General features: G+C 36.3%; 3 protein-coding genes across 3 annotated transcripts; 2 read left to right on the forward strand and 1 right to left on the reverse strand.

Moving 5' to 3' along the window:
- Positions 1 to 6,159: 6,159 nt before the first annotated feature.
- Positions 6,160 to 9,263, reverse strand: LOC148311470 (pre-rRNA-processing protein TSR2 homolog). Its single transcript, XM_088256565.1, has 4 exons — positions 9,047 to 9,263; positions 8,788 to 8,926; positions 7,256 to 7,389; positions 6,160 to 6,336 (listed from the first exon to the last, which is right to left on the reverse strand). The coding sequence occupies exons 1-4, from the start codon at positions 9,161 to 9,163 to the stop codon at positions 6,208 to 6,210; spliced, it is 519 nt and encodes a 172-aa protein (XP_088112691.1). The 5' UTR covers positions 9,164 to 9,263; the 3' UTR covers positions 6,160 to 6,207.
- A 283-nt stretch (positions 9,264 to 9,546) lies between these two features.
- LOC148311471 (uncharacterized) lies at positions 9,547 to 20,895 on the forward strand. The gene is made up of 9 exons (XM_088256587.1): positions 9,547 to 9,757; positions 9,867 to 10,027; positions 10,910 to 11,088; positions 12,701 to 12,881; positions 15,177 to 15,343; positions 16,662 to 16,883; positions 18,460 to 18,639; positions 19,787 to 19,952; positions 20,560 to 20,895. The coding sequence occupies exons 1-9, from the start codon at positions 9,736 to 9,738 to the stop codon at positions 20,626 to 20,628; spliced, it is 1,347 nt and encodes a 448-aa protein (XP_088112713.1). The 5' UTR covers positions 9,547 to 9,735; the 3' UTR covers positions 20,629 to 20,895.
- Positions 20,896 to 21,417: 522 nt separating this feature from the next.
- On the forward strand, positions 21,418 to 22,110 carry LOC148311472 (uncharacterized). Its single transcript, XM_088256573.1, has 2 exons — positions 21,418 to 21,441; positions 21,482 to 22,110. Exons 1-2 carry the CDS (start codon positions 21,418 to 21,420, stop codon positions 21,962 to 21,964), a joined length of 507 nt encoding a protein of 168 aa, XP_088112699.1. The 3' UTR covers positions 21,965 to 22,110.
- Positions 22,111 to 27,307: the final 5,197 nt, after the last annotated feature.

Here is a 27,307-nt window from a genome sequence, read left to right on the forward strand (position 1 = left end):
GATATTGGCAACATTTGGTTTCAACAGGACGGCGCTACGTGCCACACAGCCGAAGCTACACTCGATGTTTTGCGCCCTGTTTTTGAAAAAAAAAAGTTATTTGGCGGACCCTTTATATACATTCCTATATAAAACAAATGAGATGTCACAATTTTTTTTTTTTTTAAATTAAATTTCATTTTATACTCAAAATTTTTATAATTGCAGTCAATGTTTTAATTGGTTGTCAGTTGGATTTAATTTTTTTCTAAAACTGCCATTCCCTTTAGAGCTGGCAATTTTGCACTTATTTTACAACTACATTTTGCATCTACCTAGCTTATTTTGTACCGATCTTATTTTTGCGTACGTACAGTGTCAGCTTGCTAATCTACCAACTATTTTGCGGTTTTGATGACAGCGAGCAGCTGATATCAGTTTAAAATTCCACCGAATCGATTGGGCTGGAGAAGTCATCCAGAACACCGAGTAATTGATGGTTTTGAGACAAATGCGTGATTAAGCCCTTGAACACCAGTTAGGTTCGTCGGTTGAAAAGAAAATATCTGATTATTCAAGCTAAAATAAAAGTAAAATTTATATTAGAAGCAATAACTCTGTATTTCCATTTTACAATTAAAATATAACTTTATTTTAAAATCACTGCAAATATTTTATTATAACTAAATTATAATAAAATATTAATAGTGATTTTAAAACAAAGTTATATTTTAATTGTAAAATAAAAGTGTTAAATTTTTTGATTATTCATTTAGTACCGAAATAAAAATGAAGAGCATTTTAGTAAATAGTAATTTCCCTTTTTGCTCTCCTTTTTTTTCAAAACACTAGCAAACAAAAGCAATCTGAACGATACCCTCATCCGAACTACCCACTCCATAATTTACTTTGGGATTAGCGAGCTGCCACTGTATTTAAATGTTGAATAAGAAAAACTCATGTATGATGACCCCTTTCTAAATAACCCGAGACGGAAGTATTTGACTAACATTTAAGTATTATGAAATGTGAAGACGAGCGTAATAAAAAATTATTTGAATAAATTGATTTGTAATTGAATATCCAGTGAAAACTGAAGGAATAAAATCAATAATTAGATATATTTTTTGATAAACAATTTTCTTATATAATGTTCTTTCAATGATGATTATCAAATAATTTATTGGAAAAAGCCAGCATCTTCGTCAGGCAGTTTTTTCATCAACCCCAACCCTAATTATAACCGACAGTCTGTTGTCTGACCCTCAGTATACTAATCACAAGTAACCGCAAACCCCATTCTGTACAATATTTTTTGGCGTCTCTTGCCCTCTACTAAAAATAACCAAACAGAACGCTTACAACCGTCTCCCGCTCCCTACAAATATTATGCAAAAGGCACTTTTAATCGTTTCTCGTAAACAATGCGTTAATTTTATAATTCTTATTATGTTTTTTTTGCGATGTTTTTAAGTTATATAATAAGTTTTAGGCCATTGACTGGTAGGAATCAGGAGCATTTTATCGATATAGACAAGTATAGTGTCAGCTAACATAACCTTACATTTATTTTTGAGAAAACAAAAGCACAGATTCATCGGCAAGTTTCAGTAAATACGTATTGACAGCTGGTAAAAAATTTGCGAGACAGCAGTTCCTTTTCTATTTGCTGTGCTATTTGGGATTGTGGAAGCGTCAAAAATTATGTATAATATATTTCAAGCATGCTGTGAAAGTAGACAAGCCAAATAACATTTGAAATGAGTGGATATGACTAGATGCTTTAATAGACGCCTCAATATACAGGTCTAATTTTACAAAAGGAATATGGAAGGCTGGACATTCACTGGGGCTAGAACCCGGCATTGGCTGGCTTTACTCATCATTTTATACATTGAAATGTTACATATCTTTGTTGCCCAAATGTGTTGAAAATTGTATATATTTTAAGTAACTAACAACCGCTTTTATAACTCAATTGGATATTTTAATTTCACAAAAAAAAAAAAATGTTTGCCCTCTTTTTATATACTATATTTTCAAATGAGAGGGAGAGGAAGATCCCCACATGATGGAGCGATCAAGTTAAGGGGGTTGGAGCGCTACGTGCACCGCAGTCAAGGGATAATTGGAGAATAGAATAGAATATTCTTTCGACAAGAGTCACAACCTCTTGTAATGAAGAGTAAGGCAGCTTGTGCACTACACGGAATTTTACCGTCCAGCAGTCCGGTTTTGAAAAATAAAAGCAACTATGACAGTTTAGCGTGATCGAATTTACGCACAACTGTTCACGCACCGATCCGAAGAAAGATGGACAAAAGCACAAGCCAATCCAAGCTAATCATAATTTTATCACGATAACTGAAGTCCCGGACGGTAAAATCCCGCGTAGTGCGCAAACGCCCTAAGACTGAGAAAAGATTTTCAATTGATTGGCTTAGTCACTTTTCGCAGTATGTTTGTAATGTCAATATTTAGGATGATAGAGTAATATTACAGTATGCCAAAGTAAATAGAGTTCACATTTACAGAGCAATAAGATTTTTATAAAATTACGCAGTAAAGATATATTTCTTTGTCTTTGTATATATGATATATAATAATGTTAAGCATATATCGAAGTTATACAATATTGGAAAAGTATTATAACCGCCTGTTTTTAAAAAGGTATTATTTTTTAAACCTGTTGCAAATATGACCGTTTAGACGATACAGAAGTGATGCATTGCGGGTTGCCATTGTCAATAATTTAATGAAATATTAGGGTTGCTATTCGTCTTGGTACGTCGGGATATGTTACTGTAATTTTTAGTGGTGTCCCGACATCCTAGAAAATGTCCCGCATGTTTCTGATAATCTGAAAACAAAGGGAATGAAAACCCAAAAATATTAATTTTTGAGAGCCAATGATTTTTTGGGTCATTTATGAATGGAGCTCTGCCTTCTCAACTCTTTACCTGATCCTACTCCCTTATTATCCTAGATTTTACAGTTACATAAATGCACAATATTGTATTTGATGATTCTTCCAGCAACTCATTTGTTTTTTGTTAATCGTAATTTGTCAACCTTAATATGACATTTAAGTTGTAACAATACTTTCTTATAACTCTCACGGGTGATTTTTTGTGAAGAAAAAACGATTTAGCATAAATAAAAATGTACTTGCAATAAATTTACGCGATCTACCAGTGATATTGCTAAAATTATTAGGTGTTTTCTTTAAATTTAAATTGTCATGTTGGTATTGCAGGTAATTATATATAAATTTCAAGAAGCTATTCGAAATAATTCACAGATGTCACTAAAAGTCTTTTGTTTGTTCTATTTCTGAATAAAGTCGACAGTACTTAATTATAATTTTGTTTCAACGAGGTTTGTCTATACTCTCCGAGTGGCCATAGAAAAGCAACCAATAGCGTTTCCATTACCTTGTACACACAGATATTGGAATAGGTACTGGTTGTATGTATGCTCTGTGATGCATTAAGTCACAACTAAGTTAAAATTTTGTTTGCGTGGGACTTGAAACATTGGAAGTTAATTTTGTTAAGTCTCACTTTTCTTGTAAAAAAATAACAGCAACTGAGTCTTCACACTGTAGCACTGCATTCATATTTCACATTTTCATATGAAAGTGTACTACAATTGTAGTTTTCACAGTGCTTGAAGTTGTAAAATGCAGCATGTAACATATTCAAACACTACATCAGTTCATCCGAATTTCACAAGAGTCTACTATATCAATTCAATATAATTTATTTATATCAGACACTGGATTATTCACCCTACGGATAATATATGTATCAATATTATCCCCAATGCCAGGTCATAGGCTCTGGGATGGTCAGACTTGTATCTTCTTTCATAAAAAAAGAAACAATAGATCTTTCATCTTGAGACACCTATACAATTAGCAATAATCCAATACATTTATAATATTTTAATGAGCTACACACTGCATACCTTTCGTACACTGTGCAAACCCTACAATTGTACAAAAGGTTACATTTTTTGTGTTTCTCATCAATTTAAAATACTAACCTCTATTTTAATTCATCTGCAAAAAATATTATTTCAATTACTGACAAATCAATAAAACTTGCTATGGTGTTGAGATGAAATTCATTTTAGATAATACTGTCATTTAGACCATTGTGCCGCAAAGTGTGTGCCGTGGCACACTTGTGTACCGTGGCGATTAGTTGGTCTGCCACGGAAAAAAGTCTAGTTTTGTGAAAATAACACAATTGCTCCAAATTTTGATTGCCTGTGCTCAGTTAAGTAGGCTCACATTTTAATTAAACATAATATGTTAAATATATTACCATAATTTTGTAAATATGCGCCTCTGAAATTTCTTAATTTGGTAGGTGTACCTTGAATAGAAAAAGTTTGCGGAACACTGATTTAGACCACCCATTCAAGTGCTCAAAAAAAATCATCTATATAAACTCATAACAATGAATTATAAAGCAATTCGGATTTTTTTTTATTGTTTTATATATTTTTATTATTGATTTTTGTATTTATTATGGTAACGCTAATTCACAAACATGTAAAATTCTCAGAATTTATCACAAGTCAAGTATTTATAGGATTTTGTAACATTTGACATTATGTATAAATATTGATAGCATTACGTAATAGGATTTATTGATACTGTTTCATGTACCATGTAAGATGTTTTGTTTATAAATAAAACCTAATTTAATTTCAACTCTTGTTTATTATTATTATTATTTTCATTTAGGTCTGGTTAAAAGTCAAAATTATTATTTTGGTACCTACCTATTGGTAGGTATGTATGAGGATATCTTCATGGACACGTGGAAGAGGCGAAGAATGTTTGTAAAGACAGAGTGGTGTGGCGTTGTATTCTCTTTGCCTACCCCTGCGGAGAAGCGGCATGATGTTAGTTACATATATTACTTTTTGACATTTCATCAAAGATGAAGAAGAATATGGAAGTCTGGGCATTTACGGGGCTTACGACCGTCATAGGCTGGTTTAAGTGATCACTTTACACACGTGTAACATTCACCAATTCTACCCATTATTGACAACCACACTACTCAAATTCTTGGAAGTTCTATATAATTGGTGAATGTTACACGTGTGTAAAGTGATCACTTAAACCAGCCTATGACGGTCGTAAGCCCCGTAAATGCCCAGACTTCCATATTCTTCTTCATCTTTGATGAAATGTCAAAAAGTAATATGAAAGTAACTCCTGTAATTGGAGATAATCCAGATTTTGTGAACAAGTGTTTGGACGCACTCAAAATGTTGTAAATAAATTATCTGGTCAAATTATAAGCTTAATAATAAAAATGAAAATGGTATTTTCTGGCGTTTCTCATGTGTGTGATTATAATCCGGGATTCGGATCTTACATACTAATATAAGAGTTTCTGCTTAATAAAAAAGCTTCTTTACATCTCACCAATAGATGTCTCTAGTGAAGTTCTAGTGATTCAAGAACAAAGTTTCTAAATTGGTTCATATATATAGAACTTCCAAGAATTTGAGTAGTGTGGTTGTCAATAATGGGTAGAATTGGTGAATGTTACACGTGTGTAAAGTGATCACTTAAACCAGCCTATGACGGTCGTAAGCCCCGTAAATGCCCAGACTTCCATATTCTTCTTCATCTTTGATGAAATGTCAAAAAGTAATATGAAAGTAACTCCTGTAATTGGAGATAATCCAGACTTTGTGAACAAGTGTTTGGACGCACTCAAAATGTTAGTTACATATGCTTAATTAAGCATGCTCTCTTGCTGTATACATTTGCTTGAAATAAGCATACAAAGAAACCATCCTGTTTTTTTTAAACATATCTACTGTGTTAAAAAAGTGGTTAAAACAAAGTTGTTTAATTTTATAAATTTTATATCTGCTGTGCATTATGTTCAGAAAGAGTAATTCAGTAGTTTAAAATTATTTTACAAATTTCATTCCCCTAACAAACTATTATTAGTGCACTTATGTACAGCAAAATTAAAGCTTGAAGTCTTTTTCACTTCTATACAGTGGTTGATGTAAGAAATAAGTCCGTTATTTAGCTGTCTGATTATTTTGCCTTCTTGTACTAAATGATGCAGTTCCATATAGACCATTAAGTGTTGGATAAGGGACTGAGATATTATAGTAATTTAAAAAAAAGACATCTGATAATATGAATAAATTTAATAATAAAATAAAAGGTATATTTTGATAGTGCTATTTTCTTCTGGTCTTCACAACTGTCCATCCTGGGTCAGGGTCTTCTTCCATGGGTTCATCTGGTTGCTCTTCATCACCGTCTTCCTCACCATCTTCTTCATCTTCGATTACTTCATGGGGCTGGATCTGTCAAAGGTAAATTAATAGAATAATAGAGCATCAATTGACTGAACGGGTAGAAATACCTTTACCGTCCGAAGTGTGTTAACATACTAAGGATGGGTGTTTTTTACGCCTGCGGACTGCTGGCTACGGTATTTGATAATTATGTACACATAGTTAAGACCTTAACAAAGAGATTGGTAATATTATCATTTCCCATCCGGTGTTAAAATAAAACGCGCATCCCGGTGGTGGGTAGTCACTACACAGTAAAAAATTAGCGATTTTAAATTGGAAAAATACGGACGTTTATAGCAAATCCCCTTAATTAATTGGAAATGAAGTCAAAAATTATAATAATTAAGATTTATTTGCTGAAATCATTAAAAAAAACAATCTGACAACTCTCAAGAAACAAGCATAGGTCCGCTTTTGTCGGGAGCTGAAGAGCAACTGACCTCTACCTAGAGAACATTGAGCTTTGAGCTGTGTAAGCACACAGTGCATGTAAGCAAGAGTGAGATGCGAATATGGTGTCGCGGTTCCCGCACACTCTTCACGCGCTTTTTAAATATATAATACCTCTGATGTACCCGATAAATTCTGATTATTATTTATATTATTTTTTTAAATCAATGCGTAAGTATGTTATGGAGGAATACCTTAAATCTGAGCCTTGTATTTATTATATTTATAGAGACATTATGGTCATTAGAAGCAATGTGTACAAGGCACACACCACCGGGAAGGGAAAATTCTTATTTTATTCATATAAAAACATTGAATATGTAATTCCTTTTCTGACATTGAAAAAAGGCCGGCGCAGAAGGTAAAAATACCCTTCCCGTCTTTAAGCATCAATCGACCGAATGGGTAGAAATACCTTCCCTGTCCGAAGTGTGTAAATTATATATGTTTTTATTTAATAAAAAGACTATCTCACCGGTAATACATTTTGTACTTGTGGCTGGCAGAGCCAAAGTTTACATTTGGGAAGCCTGGAGACTTCCAGCATCATCTGGTTGTGATCGTTGGCACGACATAACTGAATGAAGTGCACTATAATATGACCTAATTCTGAAAAATAAAAAGAAATTGTGAACTACGACAATATTAAACTCCTTTGAATATGTAAATACCCGAGGGAATGATACAGTTTCTCCCAAATTAGTTTATGCAAAAGTTTTAATTTTATAAGAATTTGTGTATTTTTTTATAAGATTTTACTCATAAATGTATGCGAGAAGAACAAAGAGACGCAGTTCATTGACTTTTAAATGTTTATAATATTTTCCCCACCACATGTTCCAACTCCTTTAAAATAGTATATAAAGGGTGGAGGAACAATATTTTTGTGCTCAGATAGAATATAATTTAAACTTAATATGTCGCTCTCTTTGTCTTTGAGTTTCAGTAACTTTTATAATTTTGCAAACAAATAATTGATCTTCATTTGCGCATTTCTGTCTTTCTCATCATCAGTATCCCAGTACCATTAGTCGCTACAGATACCTTGGCGAAGACGACTGTTTTTTAGAATGTAAATGCTTCTCCAAAATTCTAACAAAAAATATTGTTTGGTTTAGAAGTTGTGTCAATTTAAAGAAAGTTATATATTTTTGCACTAATTGTTTAAAAAAACACCCGCTTCTGGCTAAAGTCTATTGTTCGAGATCTCCGATGACAATGCGTAAAGTAAAATTAAATTGAACATTTTCGGGAGTATGGATGTAAATGAACGTTGGTGAGAATTTTCCTCAAAGGAGTATCGACGTTAATGAACGTCAAAGTCTATCTGTCAGTTGGTATGATGTTATTTGTATAGTAGTGACATCTGTAGATATTTGTATTTAACTTTGTCATAAAATAACCTAGAGATGGTGAGCATTATTTTTTATTTAAATTATTTTTACATAATTTCTATCTTCATAATACAAAGATTTTATTAAAAAAAAATACATATTTGATGTAAAAAAAAAACCCACTCCCCAGAGAAAGTCGGACATCAATTATTGTACTCCTGGAAAGGTTAAATTATAGCAAACATATTATACACTACCTATCCTCACTAGGTACAGTAAATACCTGCTCTAAGGTAGACAATTGCTTATTGTTCATTAAATATAGCATATTTAATTTGAGTAATGCCTTTAAATCAAAAAAGGGAAGTTGAAAAAATAAAAAAATGTAAATTTTACATAAAAATTATAATACTAAAAAATATATTTAAAAAAACTTGTAAGAAAGGGATATCAAAAACTGTTAAAAAGGGATCAATAAATTTTTTAATATTATTTTATCCCGGCCCATACCATAACCTGCGCCCTCGACCATGATTTTTTGGTCACCACGTCACGTGATCATTGTTTACTCCTGCTACTCATTATGGAATAAACCAACTTAGTGCCGGAAATAGAGTAAAAACGACTACATATTCCTAAATCCATATTATTTTTCTTTAAAATTATATCCTACCTTGTGGCGATTCGTCTTCACAGATAGTGTCGAATTGCTCATCCATAATATCTTCCAAAAGATTAGCAACTTCCCCGTGGTCAATATTTGGTCTGCTACAACAATATTGTGCTACATAGTCGACCATTTCCAGGGCTGTCTGATGACAAATACACGAATAAATATTATTAAATAAAAATTAAAAGCAATCAACTCGACTTTAATATATAATGATCGAATGAAACCGAAGCACATGCTTCGGGGTAATGTGGTTACTTGCATTTTTAGCTCGATGGCCTCCCATCCCTTGATCGACGGCTAGTTGTAAAGCGGTCCAGTTATTGAATAAAGTCTCCACGGCCCCTCTAAATAAATCAAAATATGGTGGGGCGGACATCTTTTAATGAATTTACTACATTATCACATTTAAACGCAATATATAAAAGTCAACCTAATTTAGGTTATACTGAAACGTCAAATACATGACAAAAACATGAAATTTTTCATTATGGTTTCTAGAAGTGTTACAAGCAAAGAAAATATTTATTATTAAATTTAAGGCCAAGTACTTAAACTCAGAATTCTACCTCGGTATCGAAATAAAAAAAATTGTAGACCATTTTAACTGTTTTTAAATCAACTTTGTGTTAGATTGTTCTGATGGAAGATTTTCTGGGTAAGTTTGGAGAATGTTGGTGAATCTACATTAAAAAAAAACTCACTCCTACAGCTTTGTCCGCAGAAACTCACTCCCGGACAGGTTAAAAAAGTTTTGAATCTATGGTGATATTTGAATTTGAACTGTAAACAATTTTTATCTATAGATGTCATCGTCCGTTAGTTTTGAAAGTTTACGAATCGCAGAAATAGGTGTTTTTATGTCGGTAGCTTATACTTTATGTAAACAAATTAATCGATAATTAATAAACGTATATTTTTATATTCAATTGAAGATCAATCAAGGAAAAAATGATGAAAAGAACTAATGAAGGTATAAAACTAACGTCATACTCAATTTGACATTCTTGTAATTCAAGATTTTTGTGCATATTTATTCAAGAGATTTTGAATGGTGTGAATGATACATTTGATTTTTACAGAGGGTCATCGTCTAGATGCGTTAGTCGAGCAGTGGAGTTCGTGTATTCCAAAATATAATATAACAGTTGAGGATCTTCAGAGACCGCGCTCCATGTTCGTGATTGAAGCCATCGTCGAACTCTTTGATGCAGTCGGACTCGACAGTGACGATATTATAAATGTATGTACATTCTTTACCTCAAGGGAAAGCTCCCCATATAACCATATAACAAACACCAAAGTATTGTATACATTAGTTACATATTGGAAATACAATTGGATAAAAATATTTACAAAAACCTAATCTTACTCCCATTGCATGGAGGTTTATTTACATGACAATTATTTTATATGATGCAGTGCCCTATGCACACTTGGGTGTGGGTAAGAGTTTGAAGAAAATAAAGTCTTATCAAGTACCATTAAGAATAATCCATTCATTCATTCTAATCTTTATCTGCACCCAATGGTGCATAGGGCACTGTATCATATTGACGCAGTGTTAAAGACAAAGATCAAGAGATCGTAACTTACATAAAGGCAAGGTGATCACTCCTGCGCTTCAGGGACCAGTCCAGGGTAATACTAAATAAATAGTAGAGTGTAAAATTAGTGAAGAAAGAACGGTTAAACAAATTTATGGAGCGAATGTAGTTGGAAAAAGAAGCAGAGGACGACCGAGGAAAACTTGGCACAATCAGGTATGTCAAATACTTGAAAGCGGCCGGGTCAGGAGTCGTAATAATCGTCGGGTATGTATGAGGAGATGCATGAATGTAGAAGAGGCAAAGAATGTTTGCAAAGACAGAGTGGTGTGGCGTTCGATTCTCTCTGCCTACCCCTGCGGGGAAGCGGCGTGATGGTTAGTTAGTTAGTTAGTTAGTGTAAAATTACTAATATTTATTTTCACACCCCCCCCCCGTCTGGGAATCAAACCCGGGACCTCCAGCACGGTAGCTAAACACGCTAACCTATAAGTCTATATTCGTAGTGTAATCACTACCGAGATAGACTTTTACTGAGCTTATACTTATTTGAAAATTCTGTGATTATTTTGTTCTAGACGCCGATAGAAGGCTTGGAGGAGGAAACGTGCGAATCATTTAGAATTTTGGCACCCATCTTGAACTTGGAGAAGGCGGTGAACTGCCTGCTGAGCTGCTGCGTGCACTCGGAGTTCATGAAGTTCACACCGTTTGACCTGCTGACACCCAACCCTCCCACCACACAACAGCTTCTAAAGTAGAGTATTTCTTCAATTCAACTGATGCAAGGGGTTTTGGACCCTCCCAAACATAAGGTCAAGATGACTCGACTGCAATCAGTGTTAAACGCTACAGCGAGACCGATTTTTGGATTTTCTGAATATATTATTGTCTGGCGGCTTTTTTATAATCTCGACCCTATTTGTACACTAGTTAAGGTCGTATATAAATCGCAAGTAACGCAAACCCAATTCTGACATGTAAAATGTTTTTTGGCGTCGCTCGCGCTCTACCAAAAGTAAGCAAATAGAAACGGAAGACGCTTATAAGCGATCTCTCAGAAGAATGTGTGACAAAACGACGTATGACAGTTGTTTGAATAGTGAAATAAGGAAGGTATGCAAAGCTGGGATAAGCATTATCGAAAAAATTAAGAAAAGTGTGTTGAGATGGTTTGGACATGTAGAACGAATGGGTGAGGAAAGAACGGTAAAACAAATTTATGAGGCGAATGTAATTGGAAGAAGGAGCAGAGGAAGACCGAGAAAAACATGGCACGATCAGGTATGCCAAATACTTGAAAGTGGTCAGGTTAGGAGTCGTAACAATCGGCGGGTATGTATGAGGAGATGCATGAACGTGGAAGAGGCGAAGAATGTTTGCAAAGACAGAGTGGTGTGGCGTTCTATTCTCTCTGCCTACTCCTGCGGAGGAGCGGTGTGATGGTTAGTTAGTTAGTTAGTTTTAATTGCTTACTTTTAGTAGAGCGCGAGAGACACCAAAAAAGATTGTACAGATAGAAATTGCGTATTCAGTTACTTGTGATAGGTATAATTAGGGTCGGGGTTGATAAAAAAAACCAGCCCCTGACAACAATGTGTTGTTATAGTGACTCCAACATTTAGGAGGTCTTTTGATTGTTGAAATCAATTTATTAGGAAAAAAATAACAACTATGTAATTTTTTCAACTCATAACTCATTTTTTTTTTTTTGTATATAACATAGAATTTTGTCTAGCCTCACACCAGTCTGATGATGTCGGCTATGACGAAACCCGGCTGCTGGTCAAATAAAAGCCATGTGCAAAAACTTACATAGTTGTTATTTTATTCTATACAATGCAGTTCCACCAAGAAATGTCGGTACAAAACTCTTACCACTCTGTGGGCCAGACATTCTGTCCCGTATGATTCTAGTAGGCAGCTCCGTGGGCCACAATGTCTGGCCCGGCGCAGGTATAACTTTAATCACTGATTTCTCTATCACCCAAGTATATTCTACCAAAAAATATTTCAGATAAATACAGTTAATCTTAATTAACATGGTCATAAAAATTGCCAGGCAGAGTGTCCCAAAATTAGGGAAACAAAATATTTATTTTAATGGTAGAAAAACGTTGCATTTTTTTGATCAGAGTAGCTGATCAGTTATGAGAAAAAGTGGCAGAAAAGGTTAATTATAATGTCTACTGCTTTGAAACCAGTTGACATTATAATTAAGTTATAGTAAAATATTTATAGTGATTTTAAAACAAAGTTACATTTTAACTATAAAATGGAAAATCACAAAGTTAGTGCTTCAAATATACATTTTATGTATTAGGAAACGGTCGACTAGGATTGTCACAAAAGACGCGTTTGGTTTCCAGATGCCTCCTGAACTACGTGGTGTTTGTGCAGCAGATGGAGGGCGAGGTGCAGGACAAGGAGAAGGAGGTGGAGCAGATGGTAGAGGAGCTGGAGACCCTGCTGGAGCAGAAGGACTCGCTGGAGGACCAGCTGCGCCAGATCAACATGGAGACCGCCAACCGCGACCAGAGAATGCGACAGGTTTGATAATGTCCTAACAAGTCGAAACAATTGTCACAATATAATTTTTTTATGTGTTTTTGTTAATAAAACACAATTTAGTAGACTCAAAAAATCTGTGTTTGATTTAAAATTAATACATACACTTCTTCTTCTGTTTGTGTCATGTCAGGTCCTCCTGACGTCGACTATCACTTGCGAGTAATTGTCTTGTCTCGGGCAGCTCTAAACGGCGCCTCGACGGTTGTTTCGTCTAATGGTACGGGAACACCCGCAAATGAAGACAATTATTTTTTTCCAAAAACCACAAAAATTTTATGGGCGAGAAAGAGCAAAGCGACGCCAATAGTTGTGAGAAGCACGATGCTTCGCTTCTTAACAGTACTGAGTATAAACACAAAGAAAACACGTCACCAAACCTATCAAATAATACTCAGTACTGAAACTCAAAGGACTAAGAGCGAGCGCGACGTATAAACGTTTGAATATTAATCTTATCTAAGCACACAAAAATTTGTCCTCCAACCCTTATATACGATTTTAAAAGAGTTACATGTGGTGGTGACAATATCATAAACAAAATAAAATTCGATGAACTGCGTCTCTTTGTTCTTTTCGCATACATTTATGAACACAATTTTAAGTACACAAATTCTTATACACAGTTATTATACATAATTGTGTATAAGAATTTGAACATAATTGTTGTACACAATTTTGGAATGAACAACGGTCCTGATCCCTGTCCAATCTCGTATATTCCGGAGCCAGGAGATCTGCCTTCTGCCCACACCTCGTCAATCCTTTATTTTGCCTTTTTATGATTAGGTGCAATAGCTCATACTTCTCTCCTCTTTAGCACATCCTCCATATGGAACACCTTCCGGACTGACAACTAAAAAGCTCAATTTGCATATTGACCCTTGTCCGCACCCCAATGGTGCATAGGGCACTGCGTCATATAAACGCAGTGTTATCTTGATCGTTTACACATGAAGGAAAGGTGATCAGACCTCCGCTTCAGGTACCAGTCCAGGGTAATATTGAATAAACATGACAGTGAAAAAATCTCTTATATTTATTTTACCCCCCTTGGGAATCGAACCCGGGACCTCCAGAACGGTAGCCGAGCGTGCTGACCATTACACTACGGAGGCGGACAAAACCAAAATAAATAAATACCAATATATCTTAAAATCTATTGTGATACGTGTTTCAATGCATTTCGCATAATTGTTAAACACCGTATAATTTGATGGGGAATGCATTGATCAATGCAAAGAAAAGGTGATACTTACCAATTGAAATTTTAATTAAAAATGGATAGGCAGAGCGACTGCTGAGCCAATTAATGGAAAAACTATTAAAATCTTATTATACTCAATATCCTGACAGTTCAAAATCTCGACATTCAATATCCCGACAGCTCAAAATTTCAATATTTAAGATTTCGATAGATCAAAATCTTTATTCTGAATATCCCAATAACCCAATCTCGACTCTTAATATCCCGACAACTTAAAATATCAATATTCAAATTATGGACAGCTCAAAATTCAGCACTTTTGAGTGCATCAGGTCAACTGTTATTCTTAATTCCTTCTTCTAACCCGTATCCGGACCCAACGGTGCATAGGGCACTGCATCGTATTGACAATGTTATCTTGAACAATTATTTACATGAAGGCTAGGTGATCATTCCTGTTCTTCAGGGCCCAGTCCAGGATAATGTTGAATGAATACTTGTAAAATCACAAATATTTATTTTCACCCCCCCCCCCCTGGGAATCGAACCCGGGACTTTCATTACGGTAGCTAAACACGCTAACCATTGCACCACGGAGGCGGACAAATATCCCCGATATCCTGGCAATGCAAAATCACAATGTATCATTATCTGTGCCGAAATCCAGAAAAATTATGGAATTTGGCCCATAGGGACGCTTCAATGATGCTTCAATCAAATCATGTTAAATAAACTCTGGCCAATATCTGTACCCGACGGATTCTCCAGTTCTTTGGACACGTTGCGCGTGGCAACGAGGATAGCCTGGAACGACTAGTTGTGATCGGTAGCCTGGAGGGAAAGAGAGGGAGAGGAAGATCCCCCACACGATGGACCGATCAAATTAAGGCAGCAGCAGGCACCTCAGTGGTTGGAGCGCTACGTGCAGCGCAGTCAAGGGATAACTGGAGAAGAGTCATTGCTTCTGCAAGGGTCACAACCCTCAGCAATGAGGATTAAGACGGAGAAGAAGAAATAAAACATTGGGGTGTTAATTCCATACAGTTCTACATGGGATGTTTTGTTTAAAGTTGGAGGAGAAGGTGGAGCGCATGAAGATAGAGCCCATCGAGCACCAGGAGAAGATCGAGGAGCTGGAGCAGGAGCTGAAGGCGGTGCAGGAGGAGACACATCAGCTCATGGCGGAGCTGGACTCCTACCAGAACAGGAAGGCGGAGCTGCAGCATCAGCTGCACAGGTCACTACTTCTGTCTTTTTTTATTTTAATTACCTAACGTCCAAGTGACTCTGAAATCTAGCTACGGCTTGTGCAACACCGCTTATCATGTCCCTACTCAGGCTTCAACTTTTTAAGTTTCATAGCCTATGCCTACTCGTGAGTGGATTTTTTCTTCCAACAATTATCCGCCCCCCAGTGGTGCATAGGGCACTGCATATTAACGCAGTGTTATTTTGATCGTTTACACATGAAGGAAAGGTGATCAGCCCTCCGCTTCAGGTACTAGTCCAGGGTGATATTGAATAAATATTAGAGTGAAAAAAATCACTTATATTTATTTGACCCCCCCCCCTGGGAATCGAACCCGGGACCTCCAGAATGGTAGCCGAGCGTGCTGACCATTACACTATGGAGGCGGACAAAAAAGACGGTGAGTGGATTTACACCTTATGTTTAAAGTTACTATAATTTCATGTAATTCATGAGTGAAAATTCTAGGCAAAAACACTCGCTCTATTTCTGTCTTCTCAAACTTAAAAAACTATTACTGGCAGTACACAACTAAGTCCTGGTTCCAACCCTAATGCATGGAAGTGAAGCATGCTGTTGGCAAAAGAAGGATGAAAGTAGAATGAATGCAGTCGGATGCTATTTCTCAGAATAATACACAATACAGAAAAATAGACTTGTTAGAGAATAATCACAGTAGTGTGCGGCGCTTGCTCTCCGTACAATAGTTAATTGTGCATATGTATGTGTATGTGTGTAGTGTGTCCATGTGAGCGTATGTGTGTGTGTGTGAGTGTATGTTTGGGAATTAATGTTTTTATATATCATGTATCTATTTGTGAAGGCCTGTAATTGGCTTGTGTTAATTGTTTCGTTTACTGTTTTGTATTTGTAGCTGTTGGTTTTCCTAAAAAAAAATAATAAAAAAGAATGTGCGACAAAACCGATGCATGATAGATGTTCGAATAGTGAAATAAGGAAGGAATGCAAAGTTCAGTTAAGCATTATTGATAAAATTAAGAAAGGTGTGTTGAGATGGTTTGTACATGTGGAACGAATGAGTGAGGAAAGAACGGTAAATTTATGAGGCAAATGTGGTTGGAAAAAAGAGCAGAGGAAGACGGAGAAAAACTTGGCGCAATCAGGTATGCCAAATACGTGAAAGCGGTCAGGTTAAGACTTGAAATAATCGGCGGGTATGTATGAGGAGATGCATAAACGTGTAAGAGGCGAAGAAAGATTGCAAAGACAGAGTGGTGTGGTATTCAGTTAGTTAGCCCAGCGTGGCTGCCATCCTTCTCTGATTAAGTTGTGTTGCATTTTCCAGGCTGCAGGCGTGTGTGGTGACGGAGTCGGAGCGGGCCGAGGCGCTGCGGTCCCGCGAGGAGGCCCTGCGGCTGGAGCGCGAGGCGGCCGCGGGGCAGCAGGAGGCCAACGACGCGCTGTGGGGGCGCGAGGCCACCATCCAGACCCTGCGCGCCAGCCTGCAGCACATGCAGGACTGCCAGGCGCAGCTCGACCGGGTCACGCTGCTCACCGACAAGATCAAGTGAGATACTGTAATATTCTCTTAACCTGACCAGGAATATGGCCGTACGTGTATGGCCATACCAAATTTTCCTCATAAGAGTATGGTCGTACATGTATGGCCGATACAAAACATGATTTATGACATGATTTATACCAAAACATGTTTAAAACATGATTCATGGCAAAATTATCAAAGTTTCGATAAATTATGTTCACTACTGTAAATAAAATAAAAAATATTCAATAAAATATGTTGCTTATAGCATCGACTATGATATAAAATTATAAAAAGTTTGAAAAAAAAAATAGCAATAAAACTGACTCCCTAGATACAGTTTTGCCCACAGAAACTCACTCCCAGACAGGTTAAACTTGACTTATTTTTCATATGCTGTAAAAATAATTCGGACAGTATGTCGCTCACTCCTTACAAGAACGTCATAAATCAAAAAACTTGATTTTTCAGGAGAACGTTTTTAAAGTTTAAAACTATAACACAATGTATTAAAAATAAATGTCAAGCCACTTATTGAACTTTTTACCGTGCAACACATCTTTTTAGGTAAAACCTGAAGGTTTTTTCTTCATTTGAAAAATATTTAATGTATTTAAATAAATAATTAAACAATACCTTTTCTTCAAAATGCAAAACCAACATTTTCTGCCCTGTAGCGGGTAAATATTAAGTAAAAAATATGCCTCTTTTGCTGGGATATATTACATTTTCTGGGCATTCCGAAAACATGCACAACTGAAAACTGACGATTTTTGATTTATGACGTTCTTGAAAGGAGTGAGCGATGTGTTGGACAGTTGACTTTTAGAGTTTTAGAGTAGACAACCGGTTCGAACATTTCTTATGATGTTTTGGCATGGACAACTAGCTTTAACCACTTAACAGTCGAATTTTGGCGAGAAAATTCGTCGGTGCAGGAAATCATCATCAAACAACTCGAAACAGGACTACCCGAACACTGCTCAGTTAAGTTAATAATAACAAATACATAAATTTGTTTGGCTCCACCAAGTATACCACCAAGTTGGAATATGATTTTTTATAAAATTAATTAACTTTGTTTTCACCATTTTTTAAATAAAAACAATTCAACCTACCGGTTTCAATAATACATTGTCATCATCAGGGTTTATTTTAAATCAAAAATATTAAAATACTCTCACCAAAAACACACACTCCATAAAAATCCTAAATGCTTTTCACATTTAGGATTTTTATGGAGTGTGTGGATGTTTTTGGTGAGAGTATTTTAATGTTTTTGATTTAAAATAAACCCTGATGATGACAATGTATTGTTGAAACCGGTAGGTTGAATTTTATTAATAAAAAAAATGGTGAAAACAGTTAAGAAAAAGTTAATTAATTTTATAAAGATATTATAAAATGTGCCACAAAGTATCTGCGGAAAACATTCAAGAAAGGAATACGATTTGCCCGAGCAGCACTCGGACTCATCAATGCAACACAAACTCTTCGCCCGAGTCACGTTCGGGATAAACTGGCAACTGGTTAATCATGTCTTTTGGGGTTTTAGCGTGGACGAGTGCATTTAAACACGTCTTGGGATTGTCAATTCCAGCGAGGTGGAGAAGTCCAATGACCCGCACAGCTCCGAGGAGTTGGAGCTCCAGAGGCTGAAGGCGGAGCGGCTGGAGATGATGCAGCTGATGGAGGAGCTGGACGTGGCTGACCAGGCGTGGAAGGAGGACTCGGACAAGGCGAGGCACGAAGCCGCCCAGGAGTTGGAGACGTTTCTCAGGTGGACCAACTTTCTGGGATCTCTCAATTCCTTATTTAGTCATTCTCCCAGTCAGTCAGTCTCTCACTTCTGACCATTTAAATTACATTAATTGCCTTAGAAAATTCTATTTGCCTATTATGTACAAGGATTTATAGCATATTTAGTTTATATGTCTTAAAAATGATAGTGGATGTGTATATTTTTTTTTATTCAAACCCTTGTCCGCACCCCAATGGTGCATATGGCACTGCATCATATAAACGCAGTGTTATCTTGATCATTAACAGATGAAGGAAAGGTGATCAGCCCTCCGCTTCAGGTACCAGTCCAGGGTAATATTGAATAAATATGACAGTGAAAAAATCACTTATATTTATTTGACCCCCCCTGGGAACGAACCCGGGACCTCCAAAACGGTAGCTGATCGTGCTGACCATTATTACACTAAGGCAGTGGACAAGTCAATAGTAAATTTGTATAGTCAATAATAAATGTTTTTTGTTTTTTCTCAACCAAAAATCAGTGTTTCTTCTTTCTGGCTACATCCCAACTTATCTGTCTTTGTAGACTGCTGGAGTCAGCGCTCCTCGTCCTCAGGCTGTAGGTCCATCTATCGTGGACAACGTCACCAAGGCCACGCCTTCGAACCATGTTCTCTATTTGCTGCATCCATGAATTTTTTGGTCTTCCTCTAGATATCTTTCGATTACATAGTTCAACATTTTGAGATCTGGATTATCTCCAATTACAGGAGTTATTTTCATATTATTTTTTGACATCTCATCAAAGATGAAGAAGAACATGGAAGTCTGGGCATTTATCACACACTAATAAAAGAGTTTCTGTTAAAAAAATAGCTTCTTTTCATCTCACCAATAGATGTCTCTAGTGAAGTTCTAGTGATTCAAGAAAAACGTTTCGAAATTGGATCATATATAAAAAAAACTTCCAAGAATTTGAGTAGTGTGGTTGTCAATAATAGGTAGAATTGGTAAATGTTACACGTGTGTAAAGTGATCACTTAAACCAGCCTATGACGGTCGTCAGTCGTGTAAATGCCCAGACTTCCATATTCTTCTTCATCTTTGATGAGATGTCAAAAATTACATAGTTCAATTATTTCTGACCGTTAATTACTGTTATGTTTTGAAAACATGAATTGCAGCGATGATAAGAAGTCAGAGATCGAGGCAGAGCTGGGGAGCAAAGAGGTGGAGGCGTGCCGACTCCAGGTCCAGGAGATGCAAGCCGCTACTCTCCGATACAACCGGGAAAGGCAGTTGCTCATGGAAAAGTATACCATAGAGATTCCCGAGGAATTTGAAAGCGTTGTGAGTAATCAGAGAGTTTTATCCGCATCCAACAGTGCGTACGGCACCGCATTGCAGTGTTAACTTGAACATTTACTGTGCGAAAACATGGCGTTGAGCTCCGTGTTCTAGATTTTTAGATCTAGGAGTAGAATGTGTTTGTTCACATTTTGAGTGTGTCCAAATACTGTTCACATTTTGTGTCAAATATGTAGCCAAATCGAATACATTCCCAAAATATATCAAATATCGATGCAAAATATTTCAATTATATACCCAAAGTAAATCAAATATGTCCCTTCTACCTTCTAACCCTTATTTGCACCCAATAGGGCATAGGGCACTGCATCGTGTAGAAGCAGTTTTATCACAATCGTTTAATACACAAGGAAAGGTGATCAGCCTTCCGCTTCAGGCACCAGTCCAGGGTCATATTCGACTGAAGAATCACTAATATTTATTTTGACCCTCTTGGGGATTGAACCCGGGACCTCCAGCATGGTAGCTTAGCGCGCTAACCACTGCACTATGGAAGCAGATGAAATATGTACCCAAAATAAATAAAATATGTACCTAAATTTTGTCTTAAGTTCCTAACCTAACATACCGGTTTTCAAACTTGTTTCAGATTGATAAAAAAGTGAAGAATATCAAGAACCTGCTGAACCATCTGAGGAGAAAATGTGATCACAAATAAACCCCATTTTGGTTTACATCTTTACCATATTCAGCAGAAGAAGGCTTTTCCTAATTTGCTTGGTGGATAAAGCACCTGACCGGATGAACAGTCAATTTTTTCCTCTGATATCGATATGATAAATTTAAAGTAGAAGTGATTTTCTTTTTCTTCATTTCGCTCACTCCTTTCAAGAATGTCATAAATCAAAAAACTTGATTTTTCAGCAGGACGTTTTTAAAGTTTAAAAGTATAATACAATGTATTAAAAATAAATATCAAGTTATTTATTGATCTTTTTACTCTGCATCAGATCTTTTTAGGTAAAACCTAAAGGTTTTTTCTTCATTTGAAAAATATTTAGTATATTGAAAAAAATAATTAAACAATAAAATTTCTTCAAAATTCAAAAACAACACTTTATGCCCTGTAGCGGGTAAATGTTAAGTTAAAAATATGTCTCTTTTTTGGGATATAGTACATTTTCTGGGCACTGCACAGTCAAACAAAGGAAGTAATTTTAAATGTGTTTGAATTTATGAAAGATGAATAAAAAACAGAAAAACCGTAAATTTAAATAAATTAAAGAAAGGAGTTGCGTCAGCAACTGGTATTTCTGAAAGAAGTTTAAGAAAGGTATTGTCTGAAAAAGAACAGAATCCGATTTTTACAACGCCATTTGAAAAGAGGCCAAAGATAAAAACAAAACGAAATATAGACGATTTTGATAAAGCAGTGATACGCAGGAGGATTCACGATTTCCACGTTTCTGATAAAGAGATGTTGTCACTTAAAAAACTTCATTCCCTAATGAAAACGGAAATTAATTTAAATGCTGAGTTGTCGACATTTCGAATTATTGTGCGTGAATTAGGAATTGTTTCGTTGGAAAAATTCAGAAGACAATAGAAAACTTTTGATAGAGAAACCCGACATCAGGTGGAAACGAACTGAATTTTTTAAAAAAATTAAGGGATTTCGTGACCAAAACAGACCAATAGTTTATACAGATGAGACGTATGTGCATAGTACTCATACCAAACCACAGGCTTGGGTTGATGGTTCAAATTTAGGATTTAAATGTAAAATTTCTAAGGGTCCAAGATTGATAATTGTTCATGCTGGTAGCGTACAGGGGTGCCTTCCAAATGCTCTATTAATTTATAAATCAAATCGGCGGACTGGTGACTATCACTCAGAAATGAATATAGACAATTATGAAAAATGGTTGACGAACCAACTAATACCAAATTTGCCCTGTAATTCTGTGGTTGTTATAGATAATGCATCCTACCATAATAAATTAGTAAACCCAGCACAAAATTCTAATTCCAGAAAGCGGGTGATGATAGATTAGCTCACAGATAGAGGAATTCAATTTTCACTACCCATGGGCAAATCGGAGCTTTACAGTATTATACAAACAAATAAGGAGAAACATAAACAATTTTATATAGACAAATTACTTTCAGATAAAGGTCACACAGCATTACGTCTTCCTCCCAACCATCCAGATTTTAACCCGATAGAAAAAATATGGGCAAGGGTAAAAGGGCACGTCGCACAAAAAAACACCACCATGACACTTAATAACGTACAAACATTAGTTGAAGAAAAGATTTCATCCCTCACTCAAGGCGATTGGGGTAATGTTTGTAAACACGCAATAGAGTGTGAAAACGCATATAGAATAAGCGAGGATGTTATTGACCATTTGTCAGAAGGGATCGTTATACGATTACGGTATTCTGCCATTTGGCAGAATACCGTAACGGAAGAGATGTATATATTTTTTTTGCAGTTTGCACACTGATGATGGGGAACCGTCACCTAACAATTGAGGAAGTATTGGAGCACAGATCCTATACTGAAGAATCCAATTTCTGAAAAACAATGAGTAGAGATTGTTGAAATTATACTGCAAATGCTCCATTACTGTGGATGTGGAGAATGTTTCGTACGGTGACTGGTTACATAAAATAAGACTATTGATCGAACATTGTCGTGATTTATTTAAAAATAGTAAGCCGCACCGCAATATATGTATAGATGAAAGCGTTATTGTTTTCAAGGGACGATTGCACTTTAATTGATACATATATATATATATATATATATACCTTCAAAAAGACATAGATTCGGGAGTAAAATGTTTGCGATGTGTGACGAAGTTACAGGTAACATTTTAGATTTTATTATTTCCTGACGATGATGGTACAGACATAATAGACAGTGAATTGTTAGGTGTATCCGGGGCTGTTGTAACGACACTCATGAAAGACTATTTTAAAAAGCGACACACTCTGTGGTGCGATAATTGGTACACGAGCCCTTCTCTGTTTAAATTTTTGCATGAAAATAAGACAAATGCGTGTGGAACGGTAAGGAGCAACTGAAGAAATTTTTTTTCTTCATCTTCTTGCTCAATGCTGAGCGTCGTGGTCTTCTGGAATGTCAGGCACTTGGTGCACAAGTCCTCTCCATTCTTCCCGGTCCTGGGCCAACTTGATGGCAGCGTTTAGCGAGGATCCGGTTAATTCCTTTATTTGGTCTGTCCATCTTGTTGGAGACCGTCCTCTTGCCCGCTTGCCTTCAACTGTACCTGTTACTACCAGTTTTTCAAGACTCTTCTCGTTCTTTCTGGCGATATGCCCAAAGTAGGACAAAATCCTTTTCCTGCAAGTCGTGGAGAGTCTTTCTGTCACTGACAGTTCGCGGAGAATGGAGACGTTTGTGCGTCTTGCAGTCCAAGGAATGCGCAGCATCCTCCTCCAGCACCACATTTCAAACACATCCAGCATATGTCTTTCCTTTTTCCTCAGTGTCCATGTTTCCACTCCATACAGCGCAATGGAGAATACAAGAGATTTCACTAGACGGGTTTTCGTTCTCCTCAGTATGGACCGATTTTTCCATATCTTCGCCAGACTAGACATTGCTGATTTTGCCATTCCAATTCTTCTCCGGATTTCTGCTTCACAGCCTCCGTCTTTAGAAATGAGTGCACCTAAATAGATAAAGTCGTCGACTTCTTCATAATCCCTTAAAGAATTGTTCCTTATCAGGGTGCCGAATCGGTCGATGACAAGAACCTTGGTTTTACTTTTGTTTATTTGAAGTCCTAAATGCTGGCTTTCTATTTCGACTCTATGGAGGAGAACTGAAGAAATAAGCCAATATTAAGAAAAACGAAACAAGGAGATTCACAAGCTTTCCATAAAGGACCACTACTAGCCATAAAATGGGACGGTAGACGTAAAGTTCACATACTAACTTCTCTTCATTCTGACACAATGGCAGCAACAAGGAATGCAAACAGAATAACTGGTGAACCTATTAGCAAACCAACAGCAGTTCTACAGTACAACAAGAATATGGGATTAGCAGATAAAACTGATATGGTGCCGAGAGCCTTTCTTGCATGCATAAGTCCGCCAAGTGGTATAAGAAAGTTGGACTTCATGTCATCCATTTGTTTTTGTTAAACGGATACACTATATTTAAATCTGTTACTTTGAAAAATATAAGCTTGTCCGAATTCCAACTAAATGTTATCCGCCAAATTATTAATAAATATTTGCAATTTACAAAAAGGATTACCCCAACTTCACACGCGCCATTGGATACGGAAAGTAGAGTGTCATTGAAAAATGAGTTATTGAAACACATGCCCTCTAAAAACAGTGCCGCATATGAGTGTTGCTCGGACACATTGAAGACGCGAAGAAAAGGTCAAAATGAAAAACACCATTAGTCATAGTAATCAAATTATAACTGTTTTTTGGTATTTTATTGCTTATTAAGCTTGGTTATTAGGTCACCTACCGATAAAAAAATATTTTTATTACATTCAATTAGCCAATTTTTTTATATTCTGCCACTATCGCCCAAAAATGGCTATTTTTCACAAAATCGCTAAATTCCAAATATCCCAAAAACCATTAAAATTCGGCCATACACTGTCATACTTAAAGATAGTTTTCGTTTGCAAGAGATCGCGTACGGACGTCCGCTTTGTACTCGTCCAGTGTGTAGTGCGTAGTTTCAGCATTTTGAGTCGGCTCGTTAGTCATAGTTAGTTGTGACAGGCACCTCGGGGTGACTACCGAGGGGACATCACCGTATTTCTGAAGGAGCAGGGATTCGAACCACTGAAGGTGTCGCGCATGACCACCGGACAGGCGCATGGCCAGGCCACCGACACGGGCTTCCTGAAGACGAAAGTGCGCTTCTTGTGCTACTGCAAGGTAGCACTCACAAAGTATCGATCGCAGTTCCCACAACACGGGACACAGTGCTACCGCTGCCAGGGCTTCGGCCACAGCAGCGCCAACTGCAATCTGCCGCTGCACGCTGCCGGGTGCGTGAAGTGCCTGGCCAACCACTCTTGTCGGTCCACACCTCTTCAATATCTACACTCAAGACGTACCCACGTTTCAGAACTGTTCGAAGGCCATTGCCCTCTACGCCACGTCCTGGTCTGTGGACTTGGCAGCACGCCATCTCCAGAGCGGACTCACCGAACTGGCGACGTACTATTGCCGGTGGAGACTGAAGCTAAACAAGTCCAAACCGAGACCATTCTGTTCACGCAGAAGAGAAGGAGGGCGACGCCGTCGGTCAAGATTCGAATCAGTGGAGTAGAAGTTGAGTGGCAGAAAGATGCCAAGTGCCTCGGCCTGTAGCTCGACAGCAAACTCAACTGGAACAAATACATCATGTACGTCCAAGAGAAGGCAGCGGTAGCCTTCGCGGCCTATCTTCAGATGAACGAGCGCCATTAGATTTCAGAGTCACTTGGACGTTAAATAACAAAAGCGGATAAACGAAATTCTACCATCATAATGAGAAAAAGTGATTATGATAGAAACATACAAGAATTTTTAGTGCTTGAAAAGTATAGAAATATATTCACAATAGAAATAGGTAAAAATTTAAAACTAAACTTCCTAGATCATTATCTATAGTTAATAAAAAAATATAATTTGACATCTTCCGGAAACCAACGTATACAGATACAATGCAATTTTTAGTTCCTGAAAAGTTTTCTATCCTCAAAGACGCGGTAACTTTCTTATTTCTTCATAAAAAAATGATACTTTTACTACCATCTGTTGTAAAACAAATGAAGCTTGCCTACAAACAAAGAAAAAATAGCCGATAAAACAGATTTCTATTTGAAATTACGGAGCTAAATAAATCAAATTTTTACAACTGTCATTCAATGTTTGCAAAATGGCGGACCCGTCGCGTAATCTTTTTGACAAAGAAATATGTGAAAAGGATAAGAGGATAATTCACATGCTAAGCATATTCCATAATCCAAAACTCAACCAGTACAGAGGTACACTAAGAAAGGAACGTCATATGTAAGCGAAACAGTTCAAAAGCCTATTGCAATTATTGATTACACAAGTAAAATGGGAGCTGTGGATAGAGCAGATCACTTCGTTAGCAGTTACCCATTTTAAAAAAAACTCTCAAATGGTGGAGAAAATTATTTTTCTGGTTTTCAGAAGTAGGAATGGTAAACAGTTACCATCTGTTCAACATAAATAGAAAGGAAAGGGGTCTGCCTACAGTTCAACATAAACAATACAGGAAGGCAGTAATTTTGCAACTGATGGGGGACATCAGGGAAGGCCGAAATTCAAGGAAAAGAGGAAAACCTTGTACTCTGGGTATGGAAGAACGCTTAGATGGCAAACCACACTTTAAGAGAGAAAAAAGTGGCTCCAAAGACTGCAGTGTGCAGTGACAGAAATAAAAGAGGAGGTAGAAAAGTGGTTTTGCAAAATCTGTTCACGAAAACCTGGTCTGCATCCAGGACTGTGTTTTAAAAAATATCATACGGAGCCAATTCAAAAAATATATATAAAAGTAGAAAGAAAATGTTTTTTATTTCAAATAAATACGTTGGCAGATGAATATTTTGTGTATTTTTTGTAAATCTATTTCCTATTGTACTCTTTTTGCAAAAGAATAATTCAGAGCTGGTTGCAACAAAAAGAGAAAATTAAATATACCTCAAAGGGTTGAAAGATATATACATATATTATTTATTGATTCGGCATTAATTTTGTGGAATGACATGATTATTTTATTAAAATTAAACACTTGAATATACCACTTTAATGAGTTTTATTTATATATACGACTAGTTTCGAAAACTTACAGATGTTTTCATCTTCTGGTACAAATTAAAACTAATTTAATTTGTTTTGATTTGTACCAGATGATGAAAACATCTGTAAGTTTTCAAAACTAGTCGTATATATAAATAAAACTCATTAAAGTGGTATATTCAAGTGTTTAATTTTAATAAAATATCAATACATATACCTGATAATGCCAAACTTATTTCCTTTGACATTGTCAATCTTTTCCCCAATATTCTCTTGATGAAACTAAACAAATTATATCAGATTTATTAAATTCTTCCGACTTGAATAATACTCTTCTATCTGATTTATCCCGCTTAAGCAATTTATGTTTAGATCAAAATTATTTTCAATACAATAACATAATTTATTCCCAACTCTCAGGTTTACCTATGGGAGCCCCCACTTCTCCATCATTCGCAGATATGTTTATGAATAGTTTAGAAAATAAGTTATTTAATATAAAATCCCCGTTGTTAAAAAATATCATTATATGGAAAAGATATGTTGATATTTTTTTGCATTTTCACTGGTTCAGA

The sequence above is a fragment of the Brachycentrus maculatus genome, unplaced genomic scaffold, assembly GCF_059751285.1.
Source record: "Brachycentrus maculatus isolate JH-2025_06_01 unplaced genomic scaffold, ASM5975128v1 h1tg000064l, whole genome shotgun sequence".
In the NCBI taxonomy this organism is placed as follows: domain Eukaryota; kingdom Metazoa; phylum Arthropoda; class Insecta; order Trichoptera; family Brachycentridae; genus Brachycentrus; species Brachycentrus maculatus.